Source organism: Carassius auratus, chromosome 12, assembly GCF_003368295.1.
Source record: "Carassius auratus strain Wakin chromosome 12, ASM336829v1, whole genome shotgun sequence".
Lineage (NCBI taxonomy): Eukaryota > Metazoa > Chordata > Actinopteri > Cypriniformes > Cyprinidae > Carassius > Carassius auratus.
The window spans coordinates 20,718,539-20,732,206 of record NC_039254.1 but is presented as its reverse complement, the minus strand read 5'-3'; the positions used below and the strand labels follow the sequence as shown (position 1 = coordinate 20,732,206).

At 39.3% G+C, this 13,668-nt stretch overlaps 1 protein-coding gene across 2 annotated transcripts; it reads right to left on the bottom strand.

Moving 5' to 3' along the window:
• Nucleotides 1–2,251: 2,251 nt before the first annotated feature.
• On the bottom strand, nucleotides 2,252–12,846 carry atp2a1l (ATPase sarcoplasmic/endoplasmic reticulum Ca2+ transporting 1, like). Of its 2 annotated transcripts, XM_026277563.1 has the most exons (24): nucleotides 12,559–12,846; nucleotides 11,724–11,741; nucleotides 11,510–11,592; nucleotides 10,109–10,213; nucleotides 9,850–9,988; nucleotides 9,543–9,623; nucleotides 9,236–9,321; nucleotides 8,652–8,949; nucleotides 8,288–8,454; nucleotides 7,750–7,838; nucleotides 7,544–7,646; nucleotides 7,319–7,450; nucleotides 7,107–7,223; nucleotides 6,662–6,880; nucleotides 6,072–6,183; nucleotides 5,753–5,976; nucleotides 5,433–5,653; nucleotides 5,135–5,337; nucleotides 4,959–5,044; nucleotides 4,715–4,848; nucleotides 3,899–4,016; nucleotides 3,695–3,812; nucleotides 3,328–3,371; nucleotides 2,252–2,463 (listed from the first exon to the last, which is right to left on the bottom strand). In XM_026277563.1, the coding sequence occupies exons 1-23, from the start codon at nucleotides 12,674–12,676 to the stop codon at nucleotides 3,367–3,369; spliced, it is 2,976 nt and encodes a 991-aa protein (XP_026133348.1). In that variant the 5' UTR covers nucleotides 12,677–12,846; the 3' UTR covers nucleotides 2,252–2,463; nucleotides 3,328–3,366. The 2 variants fall into 2 exon arrangements, with proteins under 2 accessions (XP_026133348.1, XP_026133347.1); XM_026277562.1 differs by lacking the exon at nucleotides 3,328–3,371.
• Between the last annotated feature and the right edge of the window lie 822 nt (nucleotides 12,847–13,668).

Sequence of the window (13,668 nt, the reverse complement as noted above, 5' to 3'; positions counted from 1 at the left end):
TATCGAAGTGCCACGAGAGCCCCTCCTTAGAACAGTATTTGGAAATCCATGCTATGGTAAGTGTGCACGTGTAGTCTTTGCACACTTTTTGAAATCCACACTGTGGTAAGTTTGCACGCTAGTATTCTGCATTCTTTCTAAAATCCTATATGGTGAGGGCTTCGCGCGGTTGCTTAGTGTCCTTTCTTGAGTTGGTAAAAGCCCCGTTCATCTTGGGCGCCACTCCACCTACAGTATGTATCCTTGGATACCTATCTAAACAGGGTGTTGCCACTAGACAACTGTTGAGACAGCTCTTTCAGCAAGCTTATGCGTAAGCTAGTGGTAGCCCCTGTGTGACAGGCAAGACTTGGTACAAATGCTACGTTCTTAGCCGTATCCCTTTAAAGGAATCTTTCCTGATTCCAAGCCTTCAGCTCTACCCTGGGCCGAGGCCCTAACAATTAAGTTGGGTATGTAGCTTAGGCCTTTTGGCTGTAAGGGGTACTGTCACAGACAGCCCAGGGGCAACTCCCATGGAAATGGTAGAGTTGGTACTTAGTGCTCGCCATGATTCTGGCCTGCATTCCCCTCAGCATGGCGGCGTGGGTATACTGTTCCCCAAAGCGCCCCCTAGAGGACGCAGTTCGAGGTTCCCTCGAAAGGGAACGGTCTCAGGTTACGTATGTAACCATAGTTCCCTGAGTAGGGAACGAGACACTGCGTCCTCTAGCTCTCTGCCATGCTTCGGACGCAAGCTTCAGACGAAGAAGATAATGACGTGCTCTCCCATTGTTGATTTTTAGTCACGCTGGTAGTGACTTCGGAGGCAGTCGCCGGCCAACAAGTTGGTGTTTTTTCATTGTATGCTTCAGACACGGGTCACGACGAGGTGTTCCCCAAAGTGCAGTGTCTCGTTCCCTACCCAGGGAACTATGGTTACATACGTAACCTGAGACCGTTCTTTTAAAGGTATGTGATATATAATCACAAAATGCTGGAAAAGTCAAAGAGATGGTAAAAAGTTGGAGAAGCCTATTAATGAGAACATGAATTCACTTTCTATTTCTATTTCTTATATTTTAGATTTAGGCCTAGGCCTTAGAAAAGTTTATCTTTGTATACATGTTGTTTGGAGTAACTTAAAAATTGTTGATTGCAATAAGGCACCCTCCAGTCCAGTCCCCAAGACATTGGTCTCAAACTCAGTTCGTGGAGGGCCACAGCTCTGCACAGTTTAGCTCTAAAACACCTAATCCAGCTAATAAAGTTCTTCAGGATCACTAGAAGTTTACTAGAAGGTGTGAGTTGGAGCTGGTTGGAGTGAAACTCTGCAGAGGTACAGTATGTGGCCCTCAAGAAACTTAATTTGAGACCTCTACCCTAAGGGTTTAATTCTAAGACCCTCAGTTCCAATCCCAATTATACAGCCCCCCAATAGCCCCAGGGTGTGCGAGTGAAAACAGGTACCCATGTAACCAGCGCACATAAAGAAATGCTTCATATTCATATAGCCAAAATCTCAGTGATTTCACACTGTCTGGTGTCTTAACTGCACTGATGACTTCTGGTGGATTTGACACAATCCGTAAAAGCGCTATATTAATAAAGGTGCTTTGACAATGTGCATGTGTGAAAAATTGATGATAGTTAATCACAGTATAAAAGGGAGATGAACATTTTGAATTAACATTTTATAGTTTAAACTGTGTGAAAAGTGAAAAGTAGTGATTTGTCATTTTGTGTCTTGTACTATAATACAATGGAAAATATGCAATATGCAAAATACGTAGTGTGTTTTATGCTAATGCAATGGTTTCATAAACTACGTCCATTTTAATTTTATTATCCCACTTCTTGCGTCCAAAAGTAGGATGCAAGTTACCAGGTTAATGTGTAAAGTGATTAGTTTTTTTAAATGCAATGCCTTCAATTCACCAATGAAGCAAAGGCATGTAAATCCATTTGTGTGTAAACAACTGTGTCTTCCATGAAGATAATTCATGCCAAATATTAAATTAAATTCAATTACTTTAATTGAGTTAATTTGGAAATGCTTCTAGGAGGTTATTAAGGGATGGAATTAAAAACAAAACTGTGCATGTATGTACTGTATATGTAGAATTTGAATAAAGACAAATAAAATGGAGACTGTAAAATGGTATAGTTTTAACAAAAAATGTTTAATACACTTATTAGTCCATTTAAGAACAAAACAATTTAGCATTCCAACACTAATTAGGAAGGGCTGACTTATATATTCATCTCTGTCAAACTTTGTATTTATTTTTTTTTTATTTTTATGTGCTTTTTTCCCAAAGATTTGTGCTCTCCATTCTGCAGATGGGCTCATGAGAGCTTCTTTCTCAGTGGATGTAAATACTCTCTTCCCCTTTTCTTCCTTATTTATTCTTGCTGTTCTCTTCTTCTTTATCTCCTGTTTTCTTTACTCCCACGTTGTTGTCTCTGCATTTCAAGCTTTAGCTGGAAATCACAAAAAATGAAATTTGATAAACATAAGAACTCTGAGCAAATGCTAAGCAACACTAAACATGATTTTTTGAAACCCTGTTTAGGGTATCAGCAGGGCTGGGTATCGTCTACTACCTCACAACAGGATACGTATCTAAATACACAGATCACTATACAATATTTCAAAATTTAGCAAAGCATCATATTATTTTTGCATTGTAAACAATAATATATAAAAAAAAGCAAGTGCTTTTTTTAAAAGTAAAAGTTGTCTTTAAAAAATGTTATGGCCACAATTGCATCTGTTTGTTAAGTAACCATTTCATATTTATTGGATCTTAACATCTACATTTTTAAAATTAAAGTACATAGTATTGTTATATAAACTAAAGTATTAATTCACAACACTGTATCTTGAAACTTCAAGAAAATAATATATTTGCATTTAACTTGATTTACACAAGCAGAACATGTTCTTGGAACATGATTTACCGAAACAGGACATTACTGGATCATCCTCAATGGTTCTGGAACAACATTCCTCTCAGTTAATCAGATTTTAGGGTTATGCTAAGGGTTGCACATTGTGTAATAAATATTTTCCATGCACTTTAGCAAAAAGTTAGTTTATATCATATAAATTAAAATCTCCCCATTAGTAGACATAAGCCAGGTTTTTTTTCTAGACTGACAATACAAGGGAAGACAAGTGGAAAGTTCAGCATAAATTTCACTGGAATTCCATGCATGCATGGTTGAATCACAGACAAGTTTAAGACCACATGTTCCCTCAAAGCAACACCAGCCAAACCAGTAAACATGCAAAAGGATAGAGACATCCATAAAGACAGGTACAGCACGGCTATTATTGAATACCTTGCTTCTGTTACTTGAAAACTGGGAGGTGAGGACTGTTTAGGCTAGAAATGAATATAGTAGGTTAGTGTGAAATAAATGAAATGAGTGTGAGAGATAAGAGAAAGGAAGAAAGAGTGTGGAATTAAAAATAACTTTTTAGTGCAAACAAGTTATATGAGGAAAATATTAAATGCAATTAATATATAATAAATAAAAAATTGTAAGTTTATTATATTAAGTTTCTGTAATAGAAACAAATCAGTAAGTTTTTAATAGAGTACAAGTCTGAATGTAGTTTGACATGTAAAATATTTTTATTATTTAAATGCATGTTATTTTATAATTATGTGAATACATGCATATTTACATATGTTTGAGAACTTACGCTCCAGGTAGTTGCGGGCAACAAACTTCAGCACCTCATCAATGAGGATAACAGGGAAAGAAAGCTTCAGTACCACTATCCACTGTTCCACGTTCAAGTGAGTTAGCTTGAAAACCATCTGTAATAGGGAAAGGAAAGTTGTGGCCAGTGTAAGAGATATAGTAAAATATAAAGAACAGGATCAAATAAAGATCAGAGACGTACGGGCAAGGGGTCCACATAGATGATCATGAAGTGGAGGGACATGGAGAGGGTCATGGCAGCCACTAGCCAGCAATTGCTCCATGGAGGCATGCGCAACAGAGACTGATTCTCAGACAAGCTATTGAGAAATAGATAGAAACACAGAGAAAAACCATTATAGTCCTTATTATCAGTCACAGGGTCAAATTAGCTCAGTTGCATAACCTGACAGTATTGTATGGCATCACTGGCCTCAATTATACCTGTCAATCACGAGTCCCCTCTGGTCACTTGGAATCATATTTAAATTTTAAAGTATTTTAAAAATTTAATTGATTTTTTTTTGAGAAAATTATTTTAGTTTATCCAGTAAATACACACATTAAATACACTTAGAGCCAAATGTACAACATAGATACATGTTAAGAAATTAAATTGCCATTTTGTAGATGCTGTGTTGTGGTGGCTTTAAAAATGGGCGTTGTTTAGGACACTGTTTTAAGACGCATTATTTTTTTCTGGCAAATTCTAATGCTGTGATGCATTGTATCTTTCACGGAAATATATATATATATATAAAAAAAGATTCAACTCCAAAAGTTACTCTTTTAGTGATTCATATAGGTTACTGTTAAGAAAGTCGCTGTCAGTGAAGAACTTTACAACTCAGTTACAGTTACTATAAATAAGATTTTGGTTAACATACTGCCTTAGACTTTAGATTAGCAAGGGGGTTCACTAAATTTTGGAATAAAGCTGTTGAGTTAGAAGAGCTGCAACTTCAAGAAAAAAAATAAACATGTTTGATGTAATAAAACTGCAGATCTAAGATGTAACCTGTTGAGAGCGTTGAACATCTCAATTGTGACCAGGACAGACAGGGCCATGGTCATGGGTGTAGCAGCCTCAAACACTTCACACTCAATGCCAGTGAAGTCCTCATTCTCCTCATGGCACTGCATGAAGTGAGACTACAGAAGGAAGAGAATTTAGCAGGTGTGAACAGATGTGTCAAAGGAACTTTCTTTCCATGTGTGATAAATACAATAATAAGTGATAATATGATGGAGAAATCACTCACCAGCTGGTGGTAGGTGATCTGAGGACCCTCCTCATCATACAGGAACCAGTAAGCAGCGGCACCAACAGTAGCAGCACCCACATAACCTGAAGGCAGTCAGTTCATTAGGCCAACAAGAAAACTCACATAGAGAACTTGAGTAGCTGACATCCTACAGAAGTAACAAGAATACCCACCACCAATGGCCATGTATCTGAAGAACAGCCAGCCAGAGATCAGGGGCTCTTTGGCAGAGCGGGGAGGCTTGCCCATGATATCAAGATCAGGGGGGTTGAAGCCCAGGGCAGTGGCGGGGAGACCATCAGTCACCAAGTTCACCCAGAGCAGCTGGACTGGGATCAGAGCCTCAGGCAGACCGAGAGCAGCAGTCAGGAAAATACTATGAGAAAGGAAGAGACGAGAAGAATTATCAAGCGTGGGCATACTGTATATGAGTACATTAAACATGCATTAAACAAGGCCATGGATTCTCACCAGACGACCTCCCCAACATTGGAAGAAATCAGGTAACGGATAAACTGCTTCATGTTGTTGTAAATGGCTCTGCCTTCCTCAACGGCAGCCACAATAGAAGAGAAGTTGTCATCGGCCAGGACCATCTCAGAGGCTGACTTGGCAACGGCAGTGCCAGAGCCCATGGCAATGCCAATTTCCGCCTTCTTCAAGGCAGGGGCATCATTGACACCATCACCAGTCTGACGGAAATATAACAGCATTACTATATCATCTTCAGGAAGGGTTTCATGTGATATGGTGTTGTGGAAGCTGGCTTGTAAAGTGTACTTATATCTCACCATAGCAGTAATCTCATCGTAGCCCTGCAGGAACTCAACAATCTTAGACTTGTGGGAGGGCTCGACACGGGCAAAGCAGCATGCCTTGCAGACAGCTTCGCTCTGTTCACTACGGGGCAGGTCATCAAACTCTCGGCCGGTGTAAGCCTTGCCAGTTACATCCTCATCCTCAGAAAAGATGCCAATACGACGGCAGATGGCCACAGCAGTGCCCTTGTTGTCACCTGAGGGTTTTGGTGGACAGGTGTCAGGTCTTGCAACAGTAAAAGATTAAAAGGTTGAGGAAGATGACTGATGAAAGGATGGATAAAAAGCATACCTGTGATCATGATAACACGAATGCCAGCTGCCCTGCACAGTTCAATGGAGCCAGTAACCTCTTTACGGGGGGGATCCAACATACCGACACAGCCAACGAAGGTCAAGTCAGTCTGAACAAGACAGAAAAGTAATAAGACAACGATTTTATGTAGCTTACATTTATTATCCATGCTATACCACCATAAGAGGAGGATATCGTTGCTGAAGATTGCTAATAATATTATCCATACTGATATTATGATTGTGAATGTTTGGATACAGTCTATGCTTTTAGCGAGTACAGCATTTTCTTTACTCTAGACACAAGGGAATAGTGCAGGTGAACCACTGTAGGTTGGAGTGTAGCATTTAACCCAGCATTTGCCATCTAGTCTTAACATTGTCTTAAACAGCCTGTGAATAGTAGGCTACAATTATATTCAACAAATATATTCAACAAGAGGAAAAGCTGACCAGCCACATCCTTGCCACATCCACGCTTTGGATGCTGGTTTAAGTGGTAATACATGTGGGCAATAAGCCTTACCAGCCAGACATGGGAGAATTAATAGATTAAATTCATTATGGTGTTGCGTTTTTCATAATCACCTCATAGTCAGCAAATTTAGTAGAGTCCTCAAGGTTCATTTCTTCAACCTTCAGGGGATTGTCTCGGGTGGCAAGTGCCAGGCAACGGAGAGTGTCACGTCCAGTACCCCATTCTTTGATGACGGACATGATCTTATCTTTCACAACGTTAGTCAGGGGTACCCGAGTAGAACCGACACGTACATAGGAACACCTGTCAATCACACCCTCTGGAGCGCCCTATATTAACAAAATGAGGAGTCATGAAATGCATCTATTATTTTGTTAAACATTCCCATCAATTAAAACATTTTTTTGTGATCATTTACTTCTTAAATCCTTACAAATAATATTATGATTGCACTATAGTACAGTGATGCACTAGATAACATATACTTTTATATACCATGTTATTTGCAAGGAAGTTCCAAGAAACCATGGCAATGTTTTTGAGTGGGACACATACCTTCACAAACATTTTGCTGCCTGCATCACCCTTGGTAGGGGTACAGAACACAGACATGGATTTCCTGTCACGGGAGAACTCCAGAGTGAAGTTCTTCTTCATCAGCTGCTTCACGACCTACACAGGATAAAAATGGAAACAAATTGAGTTACAGAGCTATCAGCGCCAAGCTACATTACTGATGTTTCAAAAAGGTTTACATCTTTACTTACGCTACAGCAGGCATTTGCTCTCTCAATCTTGGACAGGCTGTGGACATTGGTCTTAAAAACATTCATCTTCTCAACCAAGCAGCACAAAGCGGTTTCAGTGGCCTCACCGACCTTCTCATAGATCTTCTTGGACTGTAACACAGAGGTAGATGACAGGCTTTGTCTTCAGACAGATATAGAAAAGGGAACAGTAGAATGAAGAATAAAAGAACACGTAGCTCTCACCTCATTATAGTCAAGGGAGGAATCATTGCAGAGGGCGCAGATGGTGGCCAACTCAACTAAACCATCATACTGACCACAGTCGACACGAGCACCCGCCTTTGTGCTACGAGAAATATGACACTCAGATTACATTTGTGACTTTGACATGCTGATAGCCTGGTGATAAAAAGGAGCAGTTAAAGGGAAGTGTTTAATTGTGTACTTACACCTCACCCTCAGGTGTGTACTTGGAGCCAGAGATGTCAAAGCAGTCAAGTTCAACGTGATCACCATCGACTCTATCAATGACGAACATCTGTAATAATACACAATTTCATCTAAGTGTGCAAGTAAAAATATCCCATTATTAATATAAATGTATACATGCACAAGACTTTGAACTCATGTTCAAAGGTAAAGTGTGTAATTTCAGTACCACTTGCAGCACCCAAATAATTAATCCCCAAACACACCTACTTCCATTTCCAATCTGACATTTTTGTCAGAAAAAATAAATAAATAAATAAATGGTCTTTCCCCCAAATCCAAAACTTTGTTGATCCAGAGGTTGCCATTTCAGCCTTGAAAAAGCTTAAAGGATATGATCTTAGCATTGTTTTGAAAGTGTAATTTGAAAGTCAGCTTACAGTTGTTTCAACAGTGAAATAATTACACACTTCACCTTCAGGATTATAGTATATCAGTATTAGCAATAGCTTCATTATTTTATAGTTGATTTGTATATAAAGATAGCTGAACACCTACTTTGGTCACACACATCTGATTGGTGGTCAGGGTACCAGTCTTGTCAGAGCAGATGACAGAAGTACAGCCCAGGGTCTCCACAGAGGGCAGTGAACGGACAATGGCATTTTTCTTGGCCATACGTCTGGTACCAAGAGCCAGACAGGTAGTGATGACAGCAGGCAGACCTGAAGAGAGTACAGTTTATGGTTGGATTAATATCTTTTAATAATATTGATAATCTCAAAAGGTTTAGATACAGTACATTAACAATGCTGTATGTCAAGTCTAGACTAAAGGTCAAAGTTTTAACCCTGTCCTGGACATAATGTTGTGTGTATATAATTAATGTTGGGAGATGTGTTGCACATGTTATCATGCTCACCCTCAGGGATGGCAGCTACAGCCAGAGCAACAGCGATCTTGAAGTAGTAGACAGCGCCACGGATCCAGGATCCACCATGGACGGGGTCATTAAAGTGGCCGATGTTGATCATCCAGACAGCGACGCAGATCAGAGAGATAACCTTAGAGAGCTGCTCACCAAACTCGTCCAGTTTCTGCTGCAGAGGGGTCTTCTCCTGCTCTGTGGCAGCCATCTGGTCACGGATCTTACCAATCTCAGTGGCTACACCAGTAGCGACAGCAACTCCAATAGCCTTGCCTGCAGCAATGTTTGTGCCCTATAGGTGGGAAAAGAAACTTAAACTACTTGTTCTTGGAACAATTCTTTTTTTCTACCATGAAGACTTAATGATCAGGCTCGAGTTGGGGATTATGTTTGTTGTTCTAGTACCAAAAACCCATTTTACAAGGAAGAATCGCAGTTACCATGTTAGGAGTTGAGTTAAGGCTAGAGCTATCCTTATCTCATAAGAATTTTTTTTCCAGAAACTTGAGTGTATTGAGGTATGAATAGAAACCAATTGATTAGTATTTGGAGATGTGTGTGTGTGGATAAAAACTCACAGAGAAAAGCATGTTCTTTTTGTCCTGATTGACAGCTCTAGGGTCGGGGACAGGCTCTGTGTGCTTGATCACACTGACGGACTCACCTGTACAAAGAGTTAACCATATTTATATACAATTACAATAAAATATACAAAGGAGAAGAGAGTGATGCTGCTTTACAAATGATTAATTCAAAAGAAACCACTTGTTGTGTTTGCAGTATTTGTATAGTTTTAATGTTCTAACTAATTTGATACCAATGGACTTATTTTAATGATCATTGTTAGAGTACAGAGTAGAGGTTGACACTGTTAAAAGCACTAACCAGTCAGGATGGACTGGTCAACACGAAGGGTGGTAGAACGAATAGCAGTAATCCTGATGTCAGCAGGAACTTTATCACCAACTATTGAAGAGGAAAGAATTAGTTAATAGTGTAGCAAAAAAATAGTGATTCATGACCAGTGCTACAACAAAAAGAACATGAACAAAAAACAGACCTATAGGACATCTGAAAAAAATTATATATATATAGAAATATCTGCAAACTGTGCACTGAATACAACATTTACTAATTAAATAATAAATATTTCTAAGAGACTGTGAAACAAGTGCTTGTGTAAAAGACGTACCAGACACCTCCACAATGTCACCGGGGACAATCTCTCTAGCCTTGATCATCTGGACGCTCTTTCTGTCAGAGCGGTAGACCTTACCCATCTCAGGCTCATACTCCTTCAGAGCCTCAATGGCGCTCTCAGCATTACGCTCCTGAATGACACAAAGACATTTGCTTGGCTTAGATAATAGACGCAAGTGAGTTATGCATAAACTTAATTTCCATTATGAAATCAGAAAAGTCTACATTTATCTGTGTATTTGGTGTATTACCTGCCACACACCGACGACGGCATTGGCAATGAGAATGAGCAAAATGACAAAAGGCTCAACAAAGGCAGTAACGGTCTCTTCACCCTCCTCAAACCAGGCCAGGACCTAAAAACACACAGAGAGAGACATTAAAAACCAGCACAAGGTACATGCTGACCAGATAAGACTTATATCATTCATGAAAGATATTAAAAAGTCAAGACAGATTTCAGTATACGGTTTTGCTAAATAATTTTATCATACACAAAAGTGTTTTATGAGAGGAAACACAAAGTAATCTGAAGTTAAATCTTACAAAATGTAGTGATATCTATAGGATATTACACCATTAATATAAAGCTTTTAGAGAAGTTAAAGATATTTTCCAAGTACTTTAGATTTTATTATTATTTATTGATCAGTGGCTTACTGGACCCACCAGTAAATATTAATTCTGAAAACGCATGATACTATTGGTCTGGTTGCTAAATTTCTTCTCTTGTGTAGTGCATGCATACATAAGAAACAGTCAAAACATTATTTCACAATATTGTTGCACAACAGACCTGTTGTTGTAGCTACTCTCACTGTGCTTTCTCTCATGTATGTCTCCTGACATTTCAAAAGGATTGTGTTTCTTTCTTCAACTTGAGTCCTTCTTAAAATAACCCCTTCTCCCCCACACGTCTTCTGAGCCCCTTAATATTTTCCTTCTAAGGATATTGGAACAGCTGGTTGACGCAGAGTGTGGAGGAGGGCAGACATGAATACCCCCCATGTACACTTCTAAACTCCTAATACCCGCCGAACCCCCCAAGTATCCACCTTACGGAGTCTTTCCTGCTTAGAAAGCTGTGAGATAAATGACACCATTTGGCTCCCTGGCCCAATACATTAATCTTCATCTCTACTATTTGATTCTACATTGCACTAGGTAATACTGCCAGCATATAATAATACTGATGCTGTACAGCTCTCAGTACCATTTAGACTTTTGCACATAACCTTAATGCTTAAATAAATGGCCAATTAGCATGTGTACCTTGCAGCATGACACCATAGATGGTCATGTTGTATGTAACAGCATGAAGTGCAGGATACTGTCACAACAGCTGTACACAAAACACACCACTAAAGTTTAAAGGGTGTGTTTAAAATACATGTTGTATCTATATGCTGACAGATCTGATTAAATCACATGAAGCAAAGAGTTTGATATGTTTTGTACATACATAAGGTCTTGATTTAGAGAACTCGTTTGTTCTAAAAAGAATATATGATTCTGTATATGATTTACGTCCAATCGTTTTAGAATATTCACTTCATGCTCAGTAAAAAAAAAAAACATGGGTATTGATTTTCTCTGTGGTTGCTTGTATATTTGCTGCTTTTCTGGGAACTGTCCACTTGTCAGTAACTTACGAAAGAGATGCAGGCAGCAAGCAGCAAAATTCTGACCAACAGATCTTCAAACTGCTCAATGATCAGCTCCCAGATGGATTTTCCTAAAAGGAATGGGAATTTAGTTCAATCCTTACTAGATTTTAAGATTCCATTGATGTACTATGGGCTGACAAATATGGACTTGATTTATTTCTCATGATGTCACTTTTTTTTGCTTTATGTGTGTACTTACCCTCCTCAGCTGGCAGCTCTGAGAAACAAAGTATAGACAGAGACAAGAGAAAAACAAAAAGAAAGAAAGAAAATGAACAACTGACCAGAACTCAAGACAGCATGACAACAATACACTGGCCAATCTTTCTTTGTGTTATTAGGCTATAACATTTAAAGCTGATTTTTATATGACACATGCAGATGACTTACAGAGTGTATTAGTGAAAAAGAACATGTTCAGTCTCACACAGAAACATCTTTACAGATGTTTTGCACTGTATCTATCAATTTTGAATGAACATTTATAAAATATGAACTGTTGTCAATCATCACAGACATGTACAGTCCTAGCTTCAATATTCAGGAAAGTTTTCCAACACTTGGAATCATTACAATAGATTTTTAAAGACTTGTGCATGATAAGTTCTCTGTGTGCAACAGGGCCGGTTTTGTACATCATTACTTGGTAATGCCAGTAATTTATCTAATCACCCAGGCCAACTTCAGCCTGAACCTAAGAATCTCATTCCCCCATCTGCCTGAAATTCTACTAATCTAATAAGACCTCTCAAATAACCAAGCAAAGCTGCTGTGCCATCACCTGTCTTTCTTCCCTTCTCCCCCTCCACCAAAGTATATTTTCAATCCCAGCTGCACTTAAAATGCCACTGAAAATTAAATTCAAATCTATTCAATTGCATCTACTGTTTTCACAATTTAAAAGCTGAACCAAAAGCACTATTGTAATCCTATCTCTGTGCCTTCCTAAAAAGAGATATGACCACCAGTTAGAGTGTTTGGTTGTCTTTCTATTAAACCCTGCATGCGTCTTCAAGACATCTTGTGAATCTCACCATTGTAGCCGTATTTAGCCAGGTTTTTCTTGACCTGATCCGGGGTAAGACCTGTGGTTTCATTAACTGAGAAGTAGGCCAGGCATTCAGCCGGGGCCTTGGTGTGGGCGTCCTCCATCCTGTCAGGGGTGAAGGATCTTCAGGTGTGGCAAAAGCTTAGTTAAACCGGTCTTTCCGTGCCTTCTAATGATTGTAGCTATTGCTCTTGTTGCTCTCTGTTCTACAGAATCTGCCCCCCTTTACTTGGACCCCCTCCTGATGGACTGACAGAAAGAGCGAATAAATTCACACATGTGCAGTGCTTTATACTGCTGCCAGCGGCCCTATTGGTCAAAGTTGCCCATCACCACACCCCAAAATTCCAATCAGTTGCATATGGCTCTGCAGGGTCGAGTTATAGTCTAGGGGTTGAACATATTCGGCCTCTCAGATTTGAGGATGTGGGGGGTAACTTGGTGGGCAAGGAGCATGAGGCAGTAGTGTACGTAGGGGGAAGCACTGAAATGAAAAGTTGATCTGTTTTTGGAACATGCATGGTCAGTGGAATATGGGAGAGTGGAGAAGGTGAGAGAGCTAGAGTGAGTGATGGGCCAAGTGGCCTCTGATGGGAGGGGGTAGTTAGAGGAGTGCTGGAAGGTTAATTTTGAACAAGCATTAGAGGAGTGTGGTTACATGGGAGGCTTAAAGTGTCACACTGACATCCACACATTGGTTTAGCTTGAATAAGAACACAATGATTTCCTATGATTCTTATAAGATCTGTCTTAGCATTAAGATCTGATTAGAAAACTAATGGTAAAGCGCATCATTAGGTATTTAAGCCAAGTATCCATGGCTAACTACTGAGAACATATTTACAGTATTTCATGTCGAACAAACTCTTGTATCAACTTGCAACCACGTTTGACGAATTCATATAATTTATATAAATTCATAAATAGTCTCATTTGTTTTCTTGCAATCTGGTTATGCACCACTGAGAGTTATTGCCACATCATAAAATAATTATGTTTCTCATGAGATTGGGATACCATCTCAAAGAGGCACAAAATCACTTTCACAGACTTTTACAGTAACTGTTCCCTCCTGGTCGAATGACCTGCCCAACTC